This window comes from Nyctereutes procyonoides, unplaced genomic scaffold (genome assembly GCF_905146905.1).
Source record: "Nyctereutes procyonoides isolate TBG_1078 unplaced genomic scaffold, NYPRO_anot_genome, whole genome shotgun sequence".
Classification (NCBI taxonomy): domain Eukaryota; kingdom Metazoa; phylum Chordata; class Mammalia; order Carnivora; family Canidae; genus Nyctereutes; species Nyctereutes procyonoides.
The window spans coordinates 4,168,164-4,193,912 of NW_026575025.1; the positions used below are offsets into that span (position 1 = coordinate 4,168,164).

At 42.5% G+C, this 25,749-nt stretch overlaps 1 protein-coding gene across 3 annotated transcripts in view; it reads right to left on the reverse strand.

Annotated features, from left to right (window-relative positions):
* The window catches only part of EXT2 (exostosin glycosyltransferase 2), a 143,048-nt gene that overhangs the window by 5,026 nt on the left and 112,273 nt on the right, over window positions 1-25,749 (reverse strand). For all 3 annotated transcript variants that reach the window (XM_055312348.1, XM_055312328.1, XM_055312338.1), the window contains exons 11-13: window positions 6,470-6,613; window positions 4,321-4,449; window positions 2,064-2,146 (exon numbers count right to left, since the gene is read on the reverse strand). In XM_055312348.1, coding sequence (XP_055168323.1) covers window positions 2,064-2,146; window positions 4,321-4,449; window positions 6,470-6,613 — 356 coding nt within the window. The remainder of the gene's footprint in view (window positions 1-2,063; window positions 2,147-4,320; window positions 4,450-6,469; window positions 6,614-25,749) is intronic.

Below are 25,749 nucleotides of genomic sequence, written 5' to 3' on the forward strand. Positions count from 1 at the left end.
TTCAAGCTTTCCAAATTTGTTTTCTTCAGTTCCTTCATCTCCATTCCATTCTGTACACTACTTCCAAATGAATCTCAAAACAATACTCTGATCAAGCTCCCCTGTTCAAAAACCTTAAATGGTGTATCAGAGCCTAAAGAAGGAAGTTCAAACTCCTTCACTGGGTAGTTCTTTAGGGTATGGCACCAACAGAATTCTACACTCTAGCCAGACTGGACTCCTAACTGTTTGCCAGATACACCTTCATCCTGCTGACTGGAACTTCAAGCACCCAGTCTCCCCTGCCTGGGATCTCCTCTTCTTGCCCAGGGATCCTAATGATCTTTAAAGGCTGACTTCAAGAGCCATCTTTTACAAAATTATTCCTAGTAACCGACCTAGTGAGAAGTCATTTCTCTTTCCTCCGATAAATTATAACATTCGGAGCCTCCCTTATGGCACTTATCACATATAGCTTTAGATTGTTACACACACACACACACTTACACGTGTGTGCATATATTTGTTGTTGTTAATTATAAACTCTGACAGAATCTGATTCAAGCCTAACAACATCTGGGCAGTCACCTAATCTATTTTCAAAAGCCTATTCCCAAGAGGAAGCCCCCACCTCTCCCTTAGATACTTTCTTCAATGTTTAATAATAAAAATATCTAACTTAAATCTCTCTCACTGCATGTTAAGTCTCTTTACATCTGCTATCTCAGTGGTGCTCCAGAATTGTTTGGCTTTAGCATGAACTTCCAGGCCATTATCAGGCCAACTTTTCTTCCTAAAATTTCTATCTTATACCATATAACCTCACCATTTTCACTCAGCCCAATCAATTATTCAATTGCTTCATGCTATGAATTCTCCCAAACACAAAGAATGGAGGTAGGTTTAATAATAATTTCAAGTACTCCAATATAACCATAATTGGGGTCTCTTCTAAATGAGCTGTGGGGTCTCTTCTTACTATCGCTGCCCTTGGCTATGTAATTCCTATGATACCAGTGACAGATGTTTCCAAAATCACAATAATGTATTATTTCACATGACAGTTGATAAAAGTCATGTCATTTGGGTAAGATATTTATATATGAAAGGGTAAAGGATTATTTAGAGGATAAGAATAAAAAATAAGAAAGAGAAAAAAGCATTATAACCCAGGCCAAGTGAAACAATTTTTTTGTACAAAAAATCCTCCAGGCATTAAGGACTTTAATATGGCTGATACACTTCAGAAATGGATGCTGAAAGAAGATCCATCTGAGCCCTCTGGAAACCCAAACTAGATATCTTATTCCAAAAGGCTACTCTGACACTGAGTGCACTCTGGTCCCTTGACAACAGTGCACCTGGATGTCCAAGCCTGCTGTTCCATGTAAGGAGAATTAGGTTTGGTTCAGGAGATGCCAAGCTGGGGGACCTGTGGGATACAACTGAGAACAATTAGGTCTACTATAAGATTATCACGGTTCTGAGGGAAGATGTACACGCCTCTCACTTGTTTTACACTCACCTACAACGCTCAGTATCACATTCCACAGAAAGGTGTGCTTGATGAGTAACTGACCAAATTGGAATAAAAGGAGTATTTCAGAGCTGCCCTCTTCTTTTCTCTCTCTCTGTAAAGAGCTGTGCTTTCAATTCTGTTCTTGGTAGGTCAGGAAAGGTAACTTGTCTCTGGGTTTGGTTTAATGCTTTCTAATCAAGCTTTTATTGTCACATGGAGATACTATCCAGAAAAACAATCTAGTATTTTCTTGGAATTAACTATCTTCCACTCAAATGACTGTGGATAGTTAAATGCTTAGTCCACATGGAGAATCCGACTTCTGGAGCTTAAGGCCAGCTATATTTTTAAGACCCTTCCAGCCATTACAAACTGAGTGAGTAGCATTCCAAATTAATTCTTTGGGTGACCTGGGCTTGAACTAACCCAATTCCCACAGTGCAAAAGGAGGTGACTATGGCTACCAGCTGCTGTCCTTATATCTCCAACAAGTCCCATAAACAGGACCAAGGCAGGAAATGGGGATCAGAGGCTAGGGCAAACTTCTGGTTAGAGGCTCACTCACCTCTCCACCATGTGCGTCTGGTCAAGTGAAAGCCCATCAATGGCTGTGCACTCAGGACACTTGAATTTTTTTCGTGGTGTTACCTGCCAGAGGAATAAAAAAATATACCTGGTTGTTAGTACCAAGGACAGTAAAATCATGTTTGTGACACCACTGTGCACAGTGGTGCATCTGCTCTGTAAGCTGAGCTGCTTACTTCTCCCACACGTGTGCATGCGCATGCGTGTGCGCATGCGCGCGCGTGCACACACACACACACACACACACACACACACACACACACACCTCACCATTCCTCCATTCAATTCTGTCTGGCTTGGCCAACAGCACAACTCACAAGGGCCCAATAAAAAAGGCTTGGAGGGCTTTTGCCTTCTGTAACTGGAAAGAAGTGGTGATGACAAGCTCCTTAATTCCTGTTTAATGACTGTTTTCTCACTGCCAAGGTCCTTGTATAAACACCATTTGTTCTTGCAGCCATAAGGGCGATGAAATACAGCTTCCCATAACTTTCACCGTAACCTTAGTTCCAACAGGCACTCTTTTTCCTTCTTCCAGCTAATGGCAAATGCTATGAACAGCGCCATGCTCTTGAAGATGCCAGGTTATTTTGCAATTCCCTTCGATCAGGAAAAAATCCAATGGTCCCCCTCACCCTTGGAATTCTTTTCCCTGACTCTCCCTCTTGCTCTCCCAAACCTTAAACTTCTAATGGTTTTCTTAGCAAACCCAGGGAGACTGTTATCCTAACCTAGTGAAGCTAAGTAAACAATAGAGAGGTGGGGGGTGAGGAGAGAAAGCTAGATAACTAAGGCCAGGCTAAGAAGCACACAGATGCCGCAACAACTGTCCGGAGTAAGCAAGCTCAGCTAAAAATATCTTGAAGCACATCAAAAAGCAATTTTGGAGATAAGAGGGGTTCCTTTAAAACTTAGTTTTGTGGTTTACATGCTTTACTTTCTCTTGCAGTGACTGTTGACTGAGTTAGAGGGCGGCAGCAGGGTGAGGCCTGGGCCAAGTTTACAGAGCTCAGACAGGGACTCTTCCTCTCTCCCCGGTCACTTCAGTTTAATTGGGCTTCTCCCATCAGTTCATAGCATGAACAATCAGTGGGGAATGCCACACCACACTTCCAATGTAAGCTTCCAGTATGCAAAGATTCCAATACAGAATCTGGCCTAGAAGCACTGCCCATTTTTATATGGAATTCTAATCCAGAAGGAAAAAAGGTTAGGATGATTCTACTCATTAAAAAAAAAAAAAAAAAAAAAGGTAAACTCTCTTTGTTTCTTGGGATCTGGTTTGAGCAAAATCTATGTTTCAGGAATAGACACCCATTTACAGATAAAGAGATACTCATGTGATCCTTTTTTTTTTTTTAAGATTTTATTTATTTATTCATGAGAAACACAAAGAGAGGCAGAGACACAGGCAGAGGGAGAAGCAGGCTCCCTGTGGGGAGCCCGATGTGGGACTGGATCCCAGGATTCTGGGATCACACCCTGAGCCAAAGGCAGATGCTCAACCACTGAGCCACCCAGGCATTCCCCCTTGCGTGATCCTCATGTACTCTCAGCTTTTAACACATTATGGAAAAGGTGCTTTTAAAAACTGGTGATTGATATTTAAAAACAATGTTTAGAAAAACTACAGTTATAACTGTACAAGGTGTACTATCTTCACAATGTCTTTTTTTTTAAGACTTTATTTATTCATGAGACATAGAGAGAGGCAGAGACATAGGCAAAGGGAGAAGCAGGCTCCTTGCAGGGAGCCTGATGTGGGACTGGATGCCGGGATTCTGGGATCATGACCTGAGCCAAAATCAGACTCAACCACTGAGCCACCCAGGTGCCCCTCTTCAGTGTCTTTAAAAAATAAAAACCAGCTACCTTAAGAAAGATGTAAGTTGCATTCTTTAACAGATCTAGATTCCAAATCAGCTTTGAGAATATAATTACATTTTTAAAACATGATTTGTAGATTGACCATCACAGCCTTTATCTCTGATACTGGAGATTAAAAACTATAACTAAAGAAACCATATAGAAAAAGAAAACATGTTTAAATTATCAAAGCCTAGCTTCAGTGTTAAAATGTGACTACATCAATCATAAAATCTTAAAGCTGGAAGGGAGCTTAAAGTTCATATAATCCAATGCTTCAATTATACTTATCAGAACTTCTCAGGCCCAGAGAAACAGAAATTTGCCCAAGATCACAAAGTTAGTGGCAGAGCCAGACCAGGATGTCTTACCTTGATGACAGCTTTCCCCGTGACGTTAGCCACCAGGAAATTCATGGCAATGTCTTCACAGTTCATATGAGCATCCACCCAGTTCTTGATATCCCCAGGCATTTTGTAGGTATATAGATAATTAAAATACTGTCAGGTGAGACAAAAAGAGGAAAGATTCATATAGCACTGTCCCACGGTTAATAGTCAAAGGGCAACTTAATCATGGCGTGGGGACAAGCCTTCTCTCCTAGGATTAACACAAGGCTGTAAGAAGTATTAGAATGCTTTTGGACAGAAGACAAAGAATCTTTAATACTGTCATTCTTTGAAACGTCACCTATTGTAGAAGAGAGACAGGTTGTGAAGCCCTTATAGGATGCAGGCCCTTCAAGCTCATATATCCTATGTTTGATAAATAAAATATCAGCCAGAGACACACTACACACTGACCTCTACTCAGTTCTTCGCCTTGAGCCACAGTACTCCATCTTATGTTCTACTTTCTGTCCACAGATTGCAAATAGAAACAGAGATAAACTCATGGCAGACTGACACTACAAAGGTGTGCACTTTTTTAAAAAAATACAAAATAAGGCAATTATTTTTTTAAGATTTATTCATTTTAGAGAAAGAGAGTAGGTGTGTGTGTGCACAAGCAGGGAGAAGGGGCAGAGGGAGAGGGCAAGGCAGAAACAAGCAGGCTCCATGCTGAGCACAAAGCCCAACATGGGGCTTGAACCCAGGACTCTGAAATCATGACCTGAGCTGAAATCAAGAGTCAGACACTCAAATGACTGAACCACCCAGGCAACCCCAAATGAGGCAGTTTTGAAGCTGCCATAACCTACATGTATGAGATAGTGCAGAAATTCATGGACAGGGGGGAATGTACACAGTATATGACCATAAACCCCAAGAATTATAAACTTATTCAATTATTGCTAAGAACAAAACCCATTTCTGGATTGAGAGCCCTGAAAAGTACACAGCAGCGCTGAGAAACCAACATGCAGTCAATATAACACAATTCTGTTAAATTAACTACACTGGGCCGGAGAGAGAAGCAGATGTTCTCCTGACATCAGTACCTTGTACAACTGATGACAAGGGACAAGGTATTATAGTCAATTCAACCATACACTCCCAGGAGCACTCTACCATCAAACTGAATATTCTAAAGTCCAAAGCAATTTCAACCTCTCCCTAATAAAAAAAGTAAAAAATGTGAAGTGATGATTCTCAGAAGAGAGGAAATACAAAAGATACAAAAGGAATTTCAACCACCGTGATCAAATCATAGTGAAAAGAGATCCTTTTTCAATTATCAAACCAGCTCAGTTTGATTTTTTCCCTTTTTTATATATTTCATGCAAGACGGGTTATAGTAACATAGTTTTATATTTTGTTGGTGGGAATGTAAATTGGCACAAACAATTCTGAAGAAAACAGACATATATATAATCTTAAAACCTCTACAAAATGTTCATTCCCTTTGATATAATTCCACTTCTAGAAATCTATCATAATGATCACAAGTACAGTTATGAAAATGGATATTGATCACTAAGCATTAGAAATTAAGCATTATCTAAAATAGCCAAAAAAAACCCCTGAGACAATCTAAATATCCAGTGATAGAAGAATAGTTACACATGATTTATGGATATTAGAATACCGTATTAGCAATTATGTTATGAAGGAATGTTGATGTTAAAGGAACTCATAATACATGCAAAAAGCAGGCTAATGAGAATGTTTACACAGAATGTATATGTAAGTAAGTAAGTTTTCTCCAAAGGCAAATTGGAGAAAACATTTACACAATAACAATGGTTATCGCTAAGTGATAGGACTACAAATGACTTTTTTGTATGTGTGTGACTTTTCTTGTAAGATGAAGTTTGTTATGAATTTTCCCTATTTTCTATTATGAGCATACATTATTTGCATAGTAAGAAAAGTAACAAAAACCACACAACATAGCCTTTCTTTCTTTAACTGATGTATAGTTGACACCCACTACAACATGGCCTCTGTAAGCTCTCTGAGTAGGACATTTTTTCCTACACTCGGCAGAAATTCAACTGAGCCACGCAGCACAAGTGTCATGCACGCAGTTGTCACTTCAGACCCACATGGCCCCAGCCTGCCCCACCCCCAACCTTACCTTGTGATAAAAAGCTGCTCCCGTGAGCACCATGGATACCTCATTGGTCCACTCAGATTCATACTTCCACTTACTCATCTCGTGGTCCCAGAGGTGCAGACGACCTGGGTAACCCACTAAGCGGTCAGGAAACTCCCGCCAGACCTGAGGGGAGAAACACATCCACAATCACTTCCCAGTTCAGACAGTGACCAGGCACAGTGCTACGTTACCCAAACGGTACAGACAGACTCCCCAGAGCCAGATCTTGACCAGCTAAGGCTGAAATGGGCTTCTGAAGATACTTCATTAAACAGGGGCTAGTTACTCTGTCAATATTCAAAGTCAGATGTGGATTCTAATTTCCTCCAAATCCCCCTGCCATTGCTGGGAAATTTCAAGTAATGTAGTAACGGCTCACTAAATTGGGCCAAGGTATGCAATCTCTTAACACATGATCATGGAAACAGGTTCCATTCTTAATGTACGCACATGTGAAGAATACATGGACTCCTGCAACTTGACGGTTCTCGGTTTTTGTTGTTTTTTTTTTTTTGAAGATTTTATTTATTTATTAGAGAGAGGGAGAGAGAGAACAAGTGCACAAGTGGGGGGAGAGGGGCAGAAGGAGAGGGAGAAGCAGACTCCCCACCAAGCAGGGAGCCCAATGTGGGGCTCAATCCCAGGACAATGGGATCATGCCTGAGCTGAAGGCAGACACTGAACCAACTAAGCCACCCGGGTGCCCCTTGACTGCCCACATTTGCATTAAATTTGGCCATTGTGAAAACTTAGTCTCTGTTTCTAAAGATTTATTTATTTAGGGAGAGAGACTGAGTGAGTGAGCAAGTAAGCAGTGGAGAGGGGCAGAGGGAGAAAAAGTCTTAAGTGAACACCACACCCAGCGCATAGCCTGACATGAGGCTCAATCCCATGACCCTGAAATCATGACCTGAGCTGAAACCAAGAATCAGACACTTAACTGACTGCACCATCCAGGTGCCCTAGAAAGTCTGTTTCTAAAAAAACTTTTTTAAAACTCTAATTCCCTAGAGAACACAGCCATCCTTATGACCTTTTAGAAGCCGCATGTAGAAAGAATGTGTCTGATTCTATAATCTATAACATACTGAGAACAAAAACTTGATTTCCATATTTGGGAAGGCTCTTAGATACAGTTTTGTGAAACAGAATCTGGTATACTGGGGATGGGGTACTCCCAATACTTACCTCGTGTATTTCTGTATAATTTAGTTTAACCTTTATTTTTTTTAATTTTTTTTATTTATTTATGATAGGCACACAGTGAGAGAGAGAGAGAGAGGCAGAGACACAGGCAGAGGGAGAAGCAGGCTCCATGCACCGGGAGCCCGACGTGGGATTCGATCCCGGGTCCCCAGGATCGCGCCCTGGGCCAAAGGCAGGCGCTAAACCGCTGCGCCACCCAGGGATCCTTAGTTTAACCTTTAAAGAGGAAGTTCATGCCATTAAGACGTATGGACAACTTAGTAGCTGTTCATGGTGCCACTTCTCAGCAACCATGATTCCTCATCCTTTACCCAGGCCCCTAAACAACAGAACTCCTGAGGGTCCAGTCCTGTGCCCTGGTCTCTTCTTTAAACAAGTTGAATCATTTCAGCTAGTTTCAATCATTTTTAACACCTTCTATAATCTACTGATCTCTAAATTCATTTAGCCCAGAATGTTCCTGAGATAACCAACTACTCAATATCTTCAACTGGATAAACAATAGGCATCTCAAACTTAACATGTCCAGTGCATGCATATTCCTGAGCCCCTATCCCCAGATATGCCATTCTCTTTATCCTCTCCATCTCAGTAAATCGTCTACCCAGACCACCCCAGCCCAAAAGTCACTAGTCAGTCTTTATTCCTCTACTTCTTTCTTCCCCACACCCCATCCATCAGCAAGTTCTGCTGGTTCTACTTCTGACCACCTCTCACCAACTCTCCCAGCCCACTCTTGAGCTCAACCCATCATCATCTCTCACCTAGATTGTTGTTAATAGGCCTCTAACGCCTGTCCTTGCCTCCACTCTCACCCTCCCAAACCATTATTTCCACAATATCTCTAACAGGACTATTCCTAAAAGAATATTAGAATACAGATGGTCCCTAACTGGCAATAGTTCAACTTATGATTTTTTGACTTCACGATGGTAAAAAAGTAATATGCATTCAGTAGAAACTACTTCAAATTTTTTATCTCCTCCTGGGCCAGCAATATGTAGTATGATCCTCTCTTACGCACCGGGCAGTGGCAGCAAGCTGCAGCTTGTCCGCCACACAATTGCTGACAGTCAATAATCAGTACACTTAAGATCATCCTGTACTCAGACAACTATTCTGTTTTTCCCTTTCAGTATTAAAATAAATTACATGGGATACTCAATACTTTAATATTATAAAATAGGCTTTGTGTTAGATGATTTTGCCCCACTTTAGGTTAATGTAAGTGTTCTGAGCACTTTTTTTTTATTAAAGATTTTATGTCTTTGTTTATTTCAAAGACAAAGAGGGAGAATGATCATACAAGCAGGGGGAAGAGCAGAGGGAGAGGGACAAGCAGACTCTGCACAGAGCCAGATGTGGGGCTCAATCTCAACTCTGAGATCATAACCTGAGCTAAAATCAAGAGTCAGATGCTTAATTGACTGAGCCACCTAGGTGCCCCAACTTACAAGTTTACCGGGGAATCCTCTGGTAAGGTGAAAAAGATCTAGTTGAGGGTATCTCAACCAACAGGCTCTGTGTGTGTGTGTGTATCTTCATTATATATTTATTTTCATTATATATATATATGTGTGTGTGTGTGTGTGTGTGTGTCATATGGTCATATGCTACAGCAGACAGATGCTTCCCCAACACCCACATGTCACTGAGTCCAGGGAGGATGCATCATTGCTTTCCCAAGGGCAGAGCCATGTGCCAGCACCTCCTGCCCCTTTTGTAGTTTGCTAGGGATACTGTAACAAAGTCACCATACCACATGGCTTAAAACAACAGAAATCTAGAAGTCTGAAATCAAGGTGTTGGGAGGGCCCTGCTCCCTCTTACACCTATAGGGGAACCATCTTTCCTTGGTGCTTTCTAGCTTCTATGGCTGGCTGTCAATTTTGGGCACTCCTTGGCTTGTAGGTGCATTAGATGCATCTTTCCTAACCTTTGTCTTCATACAGCCTTCCTCCCTCAGTGTGTATGTGTGTGTCCAAATTTCTTTTTATAAGGATATCAGTCAAAGTGGATTAAGGCCTACCCTAATGACCTCATTTTAACTCCATTACTTCTAAAGAGATCCTATTTCCAAATCAGGTTTCTTAAGGGTTAGGATTTCAACATAACTGTTTAGGAGGACACACTTCAACCCAACACCCTCCAAAATCATCAAGAATTGTTCCACCCCTGAAACAAAACAAAAAAATGGATTCCCGCTGACCACGAATAATAGCCAAACTCCTTAACACCCCCTAAAGGGCCCAGCCAATGTCCAACCTCTCCTCTCACACCACATTCTCCCACATTTTGGTGGCCTTGCTGTTCTGGAATCATGACCTCTTCATCTATTTCTTCGACTGGAATGTTGTCCCAGCACTTCAGAAAGCCAGCCCATCAGTCAGGTCTCTGCCTAAATGTCACCTCCTTTCAAGAGGCCTTTTCAGACTTTCCTACCCAAGGTAAACACTGTCTCCCTCCCGGCCATTATTCATCACATCTCCTCCCTGTCCTTTCCTCCACCAAACTTCCAATCTCTTGAAATTGTTTCAGTTATTTATTGTTTCCTTATTTATTACATATTTTCCTCCCACAGAATTTTATCTCCACGAAGACAGAGGCTTTGTCTTATTCACTGTGGTTTCCCAAGCACAAAAAGCAGTGCCCACACAGGACAGTGTTCCATAGGCACACGTGGAACACAAGATATCAAGAGGCAAAAAAGCGGACAATAAAGAAGGACCCAAAGAGCCTTTCTCTTTCCCTCGCAGGCAGAGCTAGTGTTCTCCTTAATTCAGAAAGGAAGTCAACGACAGTACTGATCAACGGTTACCATTAATAATAATGTGATCTCCTTTGCGCGTGAAGATCACAGTAATAATTCACCATCGCTGAAGCACATGTTTTAAACTGCTTTTCCAGAAGCAGGGAAGCGATATTCGCTGTCATTACATCGTCCTCCCCAGTCCTCCTGTGATCATCCACACGCCTTTATGGGATATCTGACCCGGGTCTTGAGCATGGTCTGGAGTTTCCTTTGTGTGACACCGGTTCACCTAACAGATCTCTCAAACCCACAACCTTGGCCTCATTAACACCATGTTGTACCCAACAGAGTTAATCAGCCACAGCCACCATCATAAAAGCTGCAGACAAACGAAGCCATGTCGAACATTTCCTCAGATGTGTGAGGCTGCTGCTGTGTTCCTACTCTGGGTTTGGATTTCAGTAGATTAAAATAATATGATACTATTACGGTTTTACAGAGCCCAGAGCAACAACATAGCATGTGAGCCAGGGCTTCTGTTTGGTTTGGGGGCCTGGGCACACACCATCCGATGCACTGCCAGTCTCCTTCTGTTAGCACCGGGCACCTGCCTGGTCCAGTCACACTGGTACCCACTCTTGGCTTCCCCTCCATGGAATTAAAGAGGTTCTGCAAGGGTCCAGGCACAAGTAACTACACACGACCCACTGAGGTGGGCTAGTTGGGCGGAGGGTTGGGGGGGGTCGGATAGAGAGGCATCCATGGGTCACACCCCTGATGGACGGAAGCTGCATTCTCCTCCAATCCATAGCTATTCTGAGGCAACACAGCCCTCCGATCTGTACACTCTGCCCGTTTGCAAGAACCATAATAACATCAGCTCAGTTTTGGGCCAAATGCTGTTAGGATTTCAATCTTCTTCCTATTAGCTGAAGCCATGTATCAGACTTCTCTCCACAGGGACTTAATTGGGTGGTGCTGGGTCACAGAATGCTAAACTCTGCTGTTCGAAAAGCATCCGAGGTGTCCTGGATTTCAGATTCCTTTGGAGCCGTGAGTGAGCGCTGTTCCTCACGCGGGGCCTCTCTGCCCTTGACTTACTCCAGGCAGCTGGATACAATCAAGATACCATCCTTGTCACTTCATCTATAACTCTGCAGCTGACTACGGGATCAAAACGGAGTGGAGCTGAGCAGGATGGGCCCTCTCTAATCGAGCCCCAGTGTAGTACGAAGTCGATTATGTAGACAGTAAAGCATCTTCCCAGCCAGAAGAACAAGAACTCAAATTCCACCCCCTCTCCTCCTGACTATCCACCTCCCACTCTAATTCAGCTTTTTTCTTTTTACTTCAGGGAAATGCTCTGGGGTCAGCCTTTTGTCATTACTAACAGATGCCTTTATATATTGCAGCGCGGGCATCTAAAACTTCACATTAAATCCCTAGAGCTCTGTAACAGTGCTCCACTGGCTATGTGCAGGTCACTATGCCACTACTCGATTGTTTGCCTGTACTGTTGAAGTCCTCCGTATACACCAATCTCATGTATTTTTAATCATGCACAAGTTTGAAGACAGAGCCTCTATTAAAACTCTATGCCTTAAAAAAAAGAAAAAAGAAAAAGAAAAAAAACTCTATGCCTTAGTTAAGGGCTTAGCAATAATTTAATGGTCTTTACATTTGGGGCCTATTTCCACATCACTCTTCAAATGGAGACTGCAACAACATAATACCATGCTCTAACTGCTTCCTTCCACTCTGATGTTTACAATCTTGGTCCTAACCACTCACTTCTTATGGAAATCTGCTCTTCTCTGGACTCCCAACTGCCCTCCCTGAGCTCTCTGCAGAGTTATCTATCTATTCTTTTTCTCTCTTTCTCTTCTTAAACTTCCAAGGTCTTCTGTGGCTTCCCCATGCTAGGTGATCAAACTAAGATCTTCCACCTTTGTTTCAAAGGCAAAAGAGGCAACCTAGATTACATGCTACGAAAAAGTGCACCATGCGGACCTGGTCAAAGCGGATGATGAAGGACTAGCTCTGCCACTGAGGAGTTGTGCAAGTGACCTGCTCAGGTTGCCCTGCTTTCATTTTGCCATCTGCAAAAAAGGGGTTGGATTAATCTTATATATTTTTCCTTACTAAGAAACTAACTCATCAACTATGATCAGTTGCAAGTTATAAAATCTTATATATTTTTCCTTACTAAGAAACTAACTCATCAACTATGATCAGTTGCAAGTTTAAGTTTCTAAAGTACATGGCCTGCATTATTTAACTTCGGTTTAAAATGCCATACACATATGGGTACCCAATAAATGTTCCCGAAAAGAGGCTAGCTAATGCACTATATTCTAAGCCAGCTCAGAGAGTGCATTTTAAACCCCGGGTGTGTGCTAACCATAGTCAGATTCAGGAAACAGACCAGGGAGGGGATAAGGGGGAAGGTGTAACAACAGGTGGTGCCCATCTGGGATATACAATTATGAAATCATGGGTCAGCTTTAGGAGAAAAGTAACTCTCTGAAGTGGCTGCTATAGTCATCACACTTTCAAAGGCACGGTTCCACAGGGATATTGCTACTGGGTGAGAGGGATACCATATGGATCAGGATTCAGGAGCCCAGAGACAGACTAAGGAGTGTTGAGGGAAATGCAGCAAATACAGATCCAAGGCGCATCAAACCGGGCCAGGGTTTCACCTCTCTCCCTGGTGCATGCCCCCTGGGTTGTGTCAATCCCTAACCATCAAAGAAGAAGAGAACTCTAGGAGCCAGACTGAACCCTGTGGTCATGCATGCCTGGGTCAGCAGAGGCAGAGCTGCAAGGAACCCAACTTGTGAATGTCTTTGAATTAGTGGCCATTCTTTCCCCAGGCTTGTCTCGCCTGCTGCCCAGATGGGAAAGGGCAAGCTGGCTGCATTCCAATTCCTAGCCAGTTTTAACAGAAGAGCCAGTTATCAGATTCACTCTCAGCCCTCTGGGAACAGAGCTCACCTTTTATATTTGGCATTTCCTGAAACAAAGTGGAACGGAGAGCTCCAGCCTGATTGGCCTTATTTTCAGCTCATGCTTTTAATCACACTGCCGGTTGGTAGTTTTTGTCAAGGGGGTGCTTTGCAAAAAGCCAAAGAGCCTCTGTCCATGCCTGAGACACAATGAACTAATTGCTAATGCTAGACATCTAGTGCAAGGGAGCCCTGCAGGTGTCACCCTGAGTTCCCTAATGCTGATTGGTTTTGACAAATAGATGTACACACTGTGCTAAGTATTAAGATTTACCTGTTAGATCACTTCAGTTTGCCTGAGAAACCTTTCCAACCCAAGACAGGGGTCTGCTTAAAATAAGCCGCACAGGAAAGCCAGGATCATGGAAGGCTTCTGGGATTTGGGCAGCAATCCTATGTGCCCCAATCTGGCTGAAGGTTCATGCCTTGGTTCCAGGAGACATGCTCTCCATTCCTTTCAAGTTCTTTCTTCAGGCTCAGGGTAGTGATGAAGGCAAAAGAGACAGGCTGCCATTGGCCAGAGTTGATAGAGGAATGTGTGCTGTTAGATCTTGCAGTGGTCACCACGATCCAAAAGGCACTGCTGGAGAATGTGGTTTGAACACCTTCTCCTCATCCTTACCTGTGCCAGCTCACCAGATGGTGCAACCAGGTGCCTTCTGCAGATGGTAAGGAGAAGATTCACACTTCTGGCCTTTTGGGCTGCTGACCCCTGCCCATGTGACCTCAGAAATTTGCAGCAAGAGACCATTTGGAAGACAGAGCTCATTCAGTCCAGCTCCCTCATGGTACAGATGAGGAAACAGAGCTGGAGAGGAACTAGTTCTCCTAATATCACACTCTTACTTCAAGTCTAGACTCAGTCCTAACTCCCAGGCCAGGCATCTGTTTGTGAAGTCATGGGATTCCCCACTCTTCTGAGTCTAAAAAGCACCTCAGCTCCCCAAGCTCAGTCCCTCACTTGGGAAACAAGGTCAGGTGGGAATGTCTGAAATCATATTCAGAGTTCATGTTCGCCACCAGTGCTTGTGCAGACACAGGAAGAGTCAATTGTGCACACTGTCCAAGCTGAAAGTAGAATAGGGTAAGGAGAGGAGGTGGGGAAGTCCACAAAACCCTTTGCTCCCCCTTGGTACTTGTCTTCTAAAAGCTGAAGGCTCTCCATGAATGCAGTTCCCATTTGGAAAGAAAGCCACATGCTCGCACCATTGAGAGAAGGAAGTCCTGTCAGCTGTGCACCAATCTAGTGGGATCCCACATGTGACATCCATGGGCCTACTAGAATCTTGTAATCTGGGAGGCTCCGGGACAGAAAAGGAGATACAAGAAAAAGGCTGCTGAATAAAAGATTAAATTTAACCACTATTTTTTGTGAGGCAATGAATCTCCCGAGAGATAATAACAAAGGGAAGGACAGACGTGAGTTTGAGGCGACAGGAGGAGGATGGGATGGGTCATGACTGGGTCGTGGGTTTTCCAATCTTGCACCCCTTAAGACCCACTAAACATGAAATCATTTGTATTTCCATAACCCCAGCTCTGGGGAAGGGGTATGATTCTAAGTCTGGTCCCAGAGGATTGTTCAATGAAGTTAAAAGAAGAATAGTGATCATAAGTCAAATGGCTACTCTCTTTAAATCCCACATGAGTGGAAACAAAACTTTAGTAAATAACCATGACCCAGCCTTCAGAATTTCAAGTTGATTTTGGTGAGGCTCAATTTAAAAGATCGGGGACTAAAGATCTGAGCTCTGTCCAGCAAGGGGGGAAACTCTCCTTACTTCAAGTCACTGCCCTGGTGACTTCTACCACTTGCAATCAGGGATGCTACTACAAAATGGCCAAAACCCTGTTTCTTTCTCACTGTGCAAAGGGAAGAAGTAGCACTGACCATAAACTCTGTAATCCTCGCTAAAGCATCAATGCAGTTCAAAAATGATTATGTAATGAGTTCATTCAGCTTAATGCCCTCCCCATACATCTGCTTAACCCCCATAATCTCCTATTGGGTAATTAAGCAGTTGAGGGAATCTTTCAAATTATTTATTTATATCCCAAGCATTTCCAAAAAATGACTTGGGGTGGCTTACAATATAAGGGAAAAACTAGAATAAAGTCCAAACTGTCAAAAGGAAGGATGTCCTCAACACATTTTTTTAATCCAGAGCTGTTCCATCTACCTTAAAAATATTAATCCTAATATCAAGTTTTAGAAAGGCAATCGAACAGCAAGCCAAAATCATCATTAAAGCTTAGGGAGAGAGAGATTTGAGTAGTCCTATTATTAATTATTTATGCATTCAATTCAAAGATACTTACTGAGCCACCACTATTTTTTTCCATTAAACATTTTGAGATAATTGCAAATTCAAAAGCAGTTGTAAGAAATAAATGAACAGAGCTTCACCCAGTTTCCTCCTATGGCAATAGCTTGCAAAACTAGTGTGACTTTACAACACAACATTGACACAGTTAAGATACAGAGTATCCCTGTCACCACAAAGCTCTTCCTGCTGATCTTTTAGAGACATCCTCCCCTCCATCCACAGGCAACCACTAATGTAGTCTCCATTTCTGTAATTTTATAATTTGAAGAAGAGGACTATATAAATGGAATTACATAGTATGCAACATTTTGGATTGGGTTTTTTCACTCAGCATAATTTCTTAAAATTATAACGTATTTATTTTGCAAGAGAGAGTACACACAAGTGCACACTGAGGGAGGGGCAGAGGAAGAGAGAGAGAATCTCAAGTGGACTCCACACTGAGCATGAAGTTTGACACACGGCTCAATCTCACGACCCTGAGATCATGACCTGGGCCGAAGTCAAGATTTGGATGTTTAACTGACTGAGCCACCCAGGCGCCCTTCACCAGACATAGTTTTTAGGGACAGTTTTACACTTCAAAGAGAGAATATAAAAATAAAGCAAAGATCCTGTTACTTAGGAGCTTACCATTTAGAAAAACTAAATGTCATTTGCATAAAAAGCTAGAGATGAAAGAAAGCAAGGATGAAGTTGAAAAAGCCCCCCCAAAGAGTTAAGAGGATGGTAAGATTACTTCTGGGTTGGGGTAGGAAAGCATGGAAAAAGGAACAAGTGGAGAACAAGGAAAAAGTTTTATGGATTTCATTTTAAGAATAAAGTTAAATTACAAAGTGAGGGTTGAGAATCCCATTGTCCCCAACCAGGTAAGTAGTTAGTATGAAATTATTCTTCCCTAGGTGTTTGGCAGGCCAGCAAGCAGACCCCTACTTGGATTCTCTCACTGAATATAGAACACAGAATCATTTAACTTTGAACAACTCCTTATAATTTTACTCACAGAATGAAAAAATATATATATGAAAATTCAAGGTCCAAATACATTAAGTTCACTCATTCAGTCAATATTTACCAAATATCCACGATGTGTCAAGCACTAGGCATAGAGTAGTACATAGGGCAGACACAATCCTGCCTGAGTGGACCGCTCTAAGTTAGAGGAGCTCTGCAATCCAGCCCCAGAGATCTAGGCCCCGGGTGTAATTAGCGGCCTGGCTGTACAAACGAGTAGAGTGTCAACATGAGAGCCGCAATCCTCAAATCTTCAATCTAACTCAAAGGCTGGTTGGGAACCTAGAAATGAATGCTGCCAACTCCTGATCCTAACTGGCCGGACAGTAGCAAATATACCACGATCACGATTAATGAGAACCCCAGGCACCAATTTTCAAGCACCAACAAATGAATATGACCTAAGAGGTGAGCTATAAACATCTCACTGACTGGTCCACCTTGCCTTCTAAAGACTCATTGTTCCCGGTCATGACAGTTCTAAAGCCAGCAGACTATTCAGATCCTTTAAGCTTTTTTCTTATTCTTCCAAAATGTGCAACTGCTCTTTAATGCTGCAGCCATCAGCAACCACTGCCTCAAATTCATGATCTCACAAGCAGTTTTACAACTGGCAATGAAGGATGCAGCTTCACGTTGGGGAACAACATAGAATGTTCTCTGGAAAGCTACAGACGCTGTCCCCCTGAGAGCCCCTGGAGCCGGAGCCATTCACAGCCTGGATGCTGCCTCGGCTTTCATTTCCCCTGGCCCCATGCCAAGTCCTGCCCACACACCTCCCTGAAGCAACTCTATCAAAATCAAGGCAGATAAGCAGCCCATGCAAGACAAATTCCCCATATCCCCAAATCATAAGCCGAATTCTGAAGCTCTGAATTCCTGGAACAGCCAAAGCCTGTAATCAATCCCAAGAAGACAACAGGCAGCTTTTGGAACAATAACCCTCGAACATATGGATCCTTTCAGGTTGGAATATCTTTGCAGCTATCTCCATTTGAATGGGGGAAGGGAAAGTATGCATATTTAAACCATCAAGTGTATCGACACCTCTTTAAAATAACTATCCCACATCATAAGTATCAGTTCTAGAGGAGTGGGGCTCCAAAGCCAGGTGCGCCTAACCTGGCTGCAGACAGGAAAGATGCTGGGGTACAGTTGGGGGGCACGCAGCACCTGGAGTAGAAAGGTGGGGAAAGCACCAGTACTGCCCGGCGGCGCAAACAAAGTAAGCGCTTATGGAAAACATACTGAAACCACTCACCTGACTTATTTGGGATGGAAGTCTGTGAGGAGGAGACACTCGGGTGATAAGATACACCAGCAGGAAGCATGTTCCCGCCTCTTCAGGACAGGGAGCATTTGATGTTTCATTAATGGCTAGGTAAATAAATTCTGAGCTTGTAATTTTAATTTGCTCAGTGGGGAAGAAAAAAGCGTCACTCTATTGTAATTCCCAAATGGGCACTTTTTTAAACGCTCAGATGTTGCTTCAAGGTTCAGCATACATATTCGATTTCCTTCCCTTAATATTTGTTTGCCTTATTCTCCGGCGGGGACTGGGTGCTTTAGAAAAGTTCTGAGAGGTCAAACTTCACTGCGGCTCCTCTCAGCACCTCCATGGGCTCCTGGCGGCGGCTTCGGGGGTCTTCTTTCAGCTCTTGCTGTAGCGGTGGCCCACGTGCACTGCTTCCCCGGCTCCCGGGAGCCTCGGGTGTAAATCAGTGCAAGATGGAGATAGGATAGACCTGATAGATTCCCCGGTTCTCCTCCGGGTTGAAAACAAGGAGCAGCAATAAGAACACCCTAGAGAGAGAACTCTCTAAGAAAGAGCCACCCACCTCCGACCACACTTTTCCACGTGTCTCCTTGGACAGAGGCTCTGATCATACTTTCTGGGCAGAGGCGCTCACTGAAATGGGCTGTTTGGCCCGTTCCTCTTCTGAAGACAACAGTTTCCATAATGCCCATTCTTTGGGTACATAAGAAAATTGAAAAATGGAAGACAGACAGATGTCTTTTTCAAGATTCAATATTGTGCTGATATTATAGCCATGCTCAGGAAAGGTACTATCACTCACCCAGATATAATAGTATATAATATATAAGGTTCAAAGAACTTACAGTCATCTACTTCTCTAGATACTTAATGAGGAGGGCATATTGTACAAGTCATAAGACTTGTGTAATTCTCAAAAGCTCAGCTCTGGCAAAATGGCTCTAGGTATACTGTAAAGCTGTAGTGCCAGACCCATAACAAACGCTGTGACCCAGAACAGCTTTGGCAAGGTTTGAGTCTTTGCATCCTAGAAATGGGGCCAGCTCACTCTGAATCCTAGTGCTGGTGGTCATGTGGACAGTCCATCATTCAGGGGACAGAAAGAAATGCTGGAATCTCTCAGTAACCCACTGGATCAGATTCTGTGAAGGCTCAAAGATCTAAGTCAGCCAAAAGGTTAAAGAATGGAAATCTACAGTACTGGTTCTTTCTGAAGGTTGAGACACTTCAAAAAATTAGATTATCCACCCACTACAGGGATATCCCTTGCATTCTGGGACTCCTTTAGGGACGCCCCCTATTTATTAGTTGTGGCTATGTAAGAACCATGTTTCTTGGAGCCCTGGATGAACCCAAAGGGTAAACCTGCCCAAAAGCCCATGGCAGGATGAGACAGGCAGTTCCATGTATCATCAAGAAGAACGTTTCTGAAGACAGCCTCCTGGATTCCCAAGAAACCTGAGCACATCTTCAGATTTAGGACTCTGGCTTACATCTAGGAAGGAAAGCAGTTAATTTCCTATCAGAGGGACCATAACCACAAGTCTGTGAGAAACAATCTTTAGACCCAGTCCAACACTTGTTTTACATTTATTTGCTCCTCAGACCCAGTATCTGTGGTATTCTCACTGGCAGAAGGCTTAGAGAGAAACGAACAGGCCAGAGATAGTCATTCTTTTTAAGTTGTCTGCTGGCTTTTACTTTTTTTCCCTTTCTTTTTTTTCAAAGATCCCATTTATTTGAGAGACAGAGAGAGAGAGAGAATGAATGAGCGAGGAGGGACCAGAGGGAAAGGGAGAAGCAGATTCCCCTCTGAGCAGCAAGCCCAACACGGGCCGATCCTAGCACCCTGGGATCATGACCTGAGCTGAAGGCAGATGCTTAACCAACTGAGCTACCCAGCCACTCCTCTGCTAACTTTTAGAAGAGGTGATTGTTGTCTATTCTATGATAGGCTGTTTTCACCTCTCAGCTCCTCTACCGAGAAGAGAGAAAGTGGGATAGTTTACTTAGAATCACAGATCATATCTTTCTGCTCTCCCTGAAGTATATAGGTATGTCAAACCTTACTAATTCTGTTTAAAATATAACTATTACATAGAGCCTCAGCTCTGGAATTCTCCAATTAGCCAAGCTCCCTCATTGCAAATTAAATGTGAACTATTGTAAGCCCATCTTTTCCTTCTATTTGGTTCTTTCATCCATTTGAACCTTAGGTCTATTGACTTTCCACCTCCATCTACCCAGCTTTCCCTGTCTTCAGTGTCTGTTGTTTCAAATTCGCTTGGACCAGACACCTTTTTATAAACCTAGAATACCTCTTTACTGCCTTAATCTTTTCAGCTGGCCCTATATTGCCTGACCAACCTAGTTTCCAGTGTTAACCCAAACACAACTTCCACCCTCCTCGTATCAGTCTGCTTCTCACTGCCTCATGTGACCATACATAGCACGCTCATTCTCCAATTGACACCTTTCCTCTTGGTTCTTCTTATACCAGGGGAACCTGCTCAGAAATGGTGTTATGTTCTCCAGAAAAAAAGTGGGGCGTTCTATGCTATTTTGCTGTCTTGCCATGATTCAGTGAATACTTGTAGTCAACAACTATTCGTTGATACTTGCCATTACCTTAGGTTGTTGTGAACAAAATAATATAATGAAATTCTCATAATTTATTAGCACACAAGAGCTTCAACCAGCCTCTGCCAGCTACAGGATACCCAGGCAGTAAGAGAAAGGCATCAGCATTTTGTGTTCCTAACAACACACAGTCATTCTAAGCCAATTCCCATCCCCACATGAAGTACTGACTTTATAACCAGTATTATTAGCCAAGAGCGTTCCACATCTCTCAGGTGAAAAATGTTCAACACTTAAGTGCTACTAATAATTTTTATGGTTGGAAATGAGGATCAAAGTATGAAAGGAAAAATAAATTCACGGGTTCATACACTCAGCCAAGTCCGCCTGGCTCATTTTCTGCCACATGTTTTAAATGCTCTTAAAGGCGGGGGAGGGGAGGAGGAACAAGTTGCATTTTATTTCCCAGCTCTTTAGGTCTGAAGTAAAAGCAGACAGACTTGGAAAAAAAAAAATCAAACACTCAAGTAACACTATACACTGCTACTGCTCCCCCAGGAGTTCCTTGCAAATGAGTATCAAGAACTCAATAGATACTTTCCTGGTAAAATACATAAACAGATAAATAAATTATCCCAGGCTGAAAAGAATTTCCACATCTGGTAGCTCACTAGAGCTTGTCAAACAAGTCAGAAACACGCAGGGCTAGAGAAGAGCATTCTTTCGCTCCTGATTTCAGGGCTGGAAAGGGAATGTAACATTTCCCAAACTTTCTGCCTTCCAACAGGGAATATGACCCATATAAACAGGCAAATGACCCCTGTGTTTTCCTCCAATTAAATAAATAATGATCCCCAGTATTAGGTCTCAAATCCAAATGTCTGTAGGCTCAAATCACAGCCACTGGAAGAAAAAAGCTGTCTCCTACATGGCCTGGCCTCTCCTCCCCCAGGCACTCGCTAGGGTGTACCTCCAGGGGAACGAAGCCCATTTCACACCTTAAAGAAGTAACCTCGGTTTCCTAAGTCATAAAACATCAGGTGACAGGATGATCTCTAAGGTCCCTTCACATTCTGACACCGTGTTTCTTTTACACAGCCTTCCAGTGGGAATGCTGGGGACAGTCACCAGGCACACAGCAATCCCGAACCTCCCACCCAGTCTACACACCTCAGGAGATGAGGTTAGTGCTACCTAGCCGTGCACTAGTAAACCACGTTCTGGAAAAGGGTTCTGGAGTCCACTCTCACCTACCTCTTACATTAGCCCCATGCTTCCTTCTCTCACTTCAGGAAGCATGCAGTGTGCAAGCTGCCCTTTGGTCTGTGCTCCGTGTTCCTTAAGCAAGCCCTGGAGCCCATTGCTTTAAAGTGGTCCCTGGACATTGATGCTTCCACTCCTCTAACAAAAGCACTGCCTTAAAATGCTCTCACGTTTATGAAAACCATGCTGGAACTCTGTGCCTGAATACATGTGAGGCCTCAGAAGAGGCATCAGCAGAACCACGACCAAAACAGGCCCCAGCTCACCATCCTCTCTGCTCTGGCTGTCCTCTATCAAAGTAACTGCCACATTCTCCCTTCAACTCCTGGTGTGTGGCTGCCCATCACCTCCCTGTTACACAAGGAAGCAAAGGAGTTTGCCACTTTCTATGCACAGAAGTTTGACACTTTTTCACATGGAACTACACTATACCGGTCTGCCTATGCTTCAGATTCATTACACCCAAAGGGATTTCAGGAAGTCATCTGGTCTAGTCTTCCATCTCCTGGCAGCACTAGTAAAACCACTCGAGATACTGGAAAGACTGCTGGCTTCCTCTTTCTGAAAAATTCCCAGATGGGGAGATGCTTCTGTCTCTCCAGATTTCTCAAAAAATTCTTTGGAGCCACAGTAAGAAAGGTCTGTTGCATGGTTCCTCTTTGGTGCCCACATATTAAATGTTTAAACTATTTTTTTTATTTAAATGAGGATAACGAATTTACTACAGAAATGATAAAGGCCATGGGGGGAAAATAACAGAAGAAATGGAGATGCCTATTTTGGAGAAGAACAAGCAGGGCAATATTTTGATTCTAATAAAATTTAAAGTTTAACTACAGAGAAGAAACTGGTGATGACAGCGGGGCGGGGGGAAGATGTGGAATGGGAAAATAAGTGATGGGGATTAAGGAATGCAGGGGGTTTTTTATGGAAGAGTGGAATGACTAATTATATTGTACACCTGAAAATAATATTACACTGTATGTTAAATAGCTGGAATTTAAATAAAAACTTCTAAAAACTTAAAAGTGCCAAGATAACTAATCTTACCTAGATGACCTCATAAGATCATTAAATCTACAACCGCAGAATGTAAACTCTTTTTAGGTGCATGCAGAACATCTACCAAAACAGACCTTTCACTAGACCATATAGTCACAGTAAATTTCAAAACAATGAAGCCGTATAGAGTATCTGACCACAGGAGAATCAAATCAGAAATCAATAAGAAGGGACCCCTGGGTGTCTCAGCAGTTGAGAGTCTGCCTTCAGCACAGGGCATGGTCCCCGAGTCCCGGGATTGAGTCCGGCATCAGGTTCCCTGCATGGAGCCTGCTTCTCTCTCTGCCTGTGTCTTTGCCTCTCTCTCTCTCATGAACAAATAAATAAAATCTTAAAAAAAAAATCAATAAGAAAAAGATAACTTTAAAAATGGGCAAAATAAATAATATACTTTTATATGACTATGGGTCAAAGAAGATATTACAATGGAAATTTTAAAACATTTAAAACTTAAGGATAACAAAAATATGACAAATCAAGACTTGGGGATATGCCTAAAGCAGTAATTACCCAGAAATTTAGAGCTTTAAATGTATATATTGGAAAAATAAATATTGAGATCAATGATCTAAGCTATCAAACTGAAAGACTAGGAGAATAACAGCAACTCAAACTCATGAAAGCAGAGGAAAGTTAATGAAAGACAAAACAAATAGGTAATAAGGAAAAATTAACAAGATCACAAGCTGATTCTTTGCAAAGATATAGTGCAAAGATTCTTTGCACTGCTATAACAGGACTGACCAAGATGCTGAAACACCAGGAGTGAAAAAGAGAACATCATTGCAGATCTCCCAGATTTGAAACAACAGTAACATAATATCCTGACTTTACAGCAATACATTTTATAGTTCAAATGAAATGAAGAGATTCCGTGAAAAACATAATTTATCAAAACAAACACAAGAAGAAATGGGAAGTCTGAATAGTGCTGGAGACATTAAAAAGACTGGGTCTGTGAGGAATGTGCTAGAGTGTTGGCAGAGAACAAAGGAACACCGGATGGGTGGGGCAAGAGGAAAGTTATAAATATCAACGACAGTCTCAGGACCAAGCAATAGGCCCAGAGACTGTAGCAGCAAGGAGGCATATCTTCTCCTTTCCTTCTCTCTCTCCTTTTTATTTGTGCCATTTATTTGTCTCCTTTTCCAATTACTATTTTAATAATAATTACTGCCACAATTTCCTCAGTTTATACACTACACATAAATTTATATAACTTACTCTTTGGGGACACCTGGATGGCTCAGCGGTTGAGCATCTCCCTTCAGCTCAGGGTGTAATCCTGGGGTACAGGATCCACTCCCACATCAGATTCCCCATGGGAAACCTGCCTCTTCCTCTGCCTATGTCTCTGCCTCTCTCCATGTCTCTCATGAATAAATAAATAAAATTTTTTTAAAAAATAACACTCTTTGGATGTCTGTGCTTTCTTTAGTTTCTCGAATCTGTGAGTTTAACATCCTTTGCCAATTCTGGAAGTTTTCAGCCATTATTTCTTCAAATATTTTTTTCAGCACCACATTCTTTGTCTTCTTCTGGGACTCCGATGATACAAACATAGTATCTTTTGTGATTGCCCCACAGGTATCTGGGGCTCTGTTATTTTTTTTTTCAATCTACTTTCTGTTGTTTGAATTGGATAATTACTATCGATTTACCCTCAAGTTCACGATTTCTTTCCTGTTGTCTCCATTTACCAACCAAGCCTATCAGTAAGTTTTAAATTTCAGTTTCTATAATTTTCAGTTCTGAAATTTCCATCTGGTTGTTCTTCATATCTCTGTCTCTTTTCTGAGACTTTCTATTTTTCCATTTGTTTCAAGAGTGCTCATAATCACTTATTAGAGGATCTTTTATGATCACGGTTTTAAAACCCTTGTCAAATAATTCCAACATCTGTGTTATCTTGGTGTTGGTATCCGTTAACTGTCTTTCCTCATAAAAATTGTGACTTCCCTCAATCTTGGTATGATGAGTAATTTTGGATTGCATCTTGAACACTTTGAATATTACTATGAGACTCTGTTCCTTTTAAATTTCTCCACTTGAGCAGGGAGTTTAGATTCAGAATGTATGCCCTGACTTCATGGTCTGTGGGCTGAATAACAATTCAGTTTTCAAAGACTTGATAGTGCTCTTCTGGTATGCCCATCTTGCATGGTACCATTACCCAGAGGCTAATTTTTGAAACCTCATTGGTATTCCACACCATTGTTTGTTTCTCAGTTTTTGCTGCATTCCCAGTTCCATTCATGGGTTGCTTTGAAGGAAGAGATGGGAGTGCCCCAGGACTTCACACAGGATTCATTGAAGAATCCCTTTCACAGTCTCCTCCTTTCCTTAATCTTCCCTCCAACTCTCTGGCTGGCAAGAGATGAGGTGCTGCTTCCTCGCTCTCCATGGCTTACTGCAGTCTGGAGATGATGGACAAAATTCTTGCCCAACAGTCTCTGCACCTGCCTCTTTGCTGACACTTAGTGCAAGGCATGGGCAGTGGAGAGAGGCGGGCAGAGAAAGAGTCTCTGCTCCTGTTAATGCAGGGTGAGGGTGGTCAACAGGGCTCTGCACGACAACCTCTACAGTCACAGCATCTACTTGGCAGGAGTATGAATGGCTTCTTTCATGGTATCTGCATGGCCTAGAGTGGTATAGTCTTTAAAAAGGCTCAATCATAGGGCTGCCCTCTTCCCAGTCCTTGTTTTCTTGTTGTTGTCATTTTTTTGTTGTTGTTGTTTGTTTCTATCTGTGCCTATGTTATGGCCTTCTCT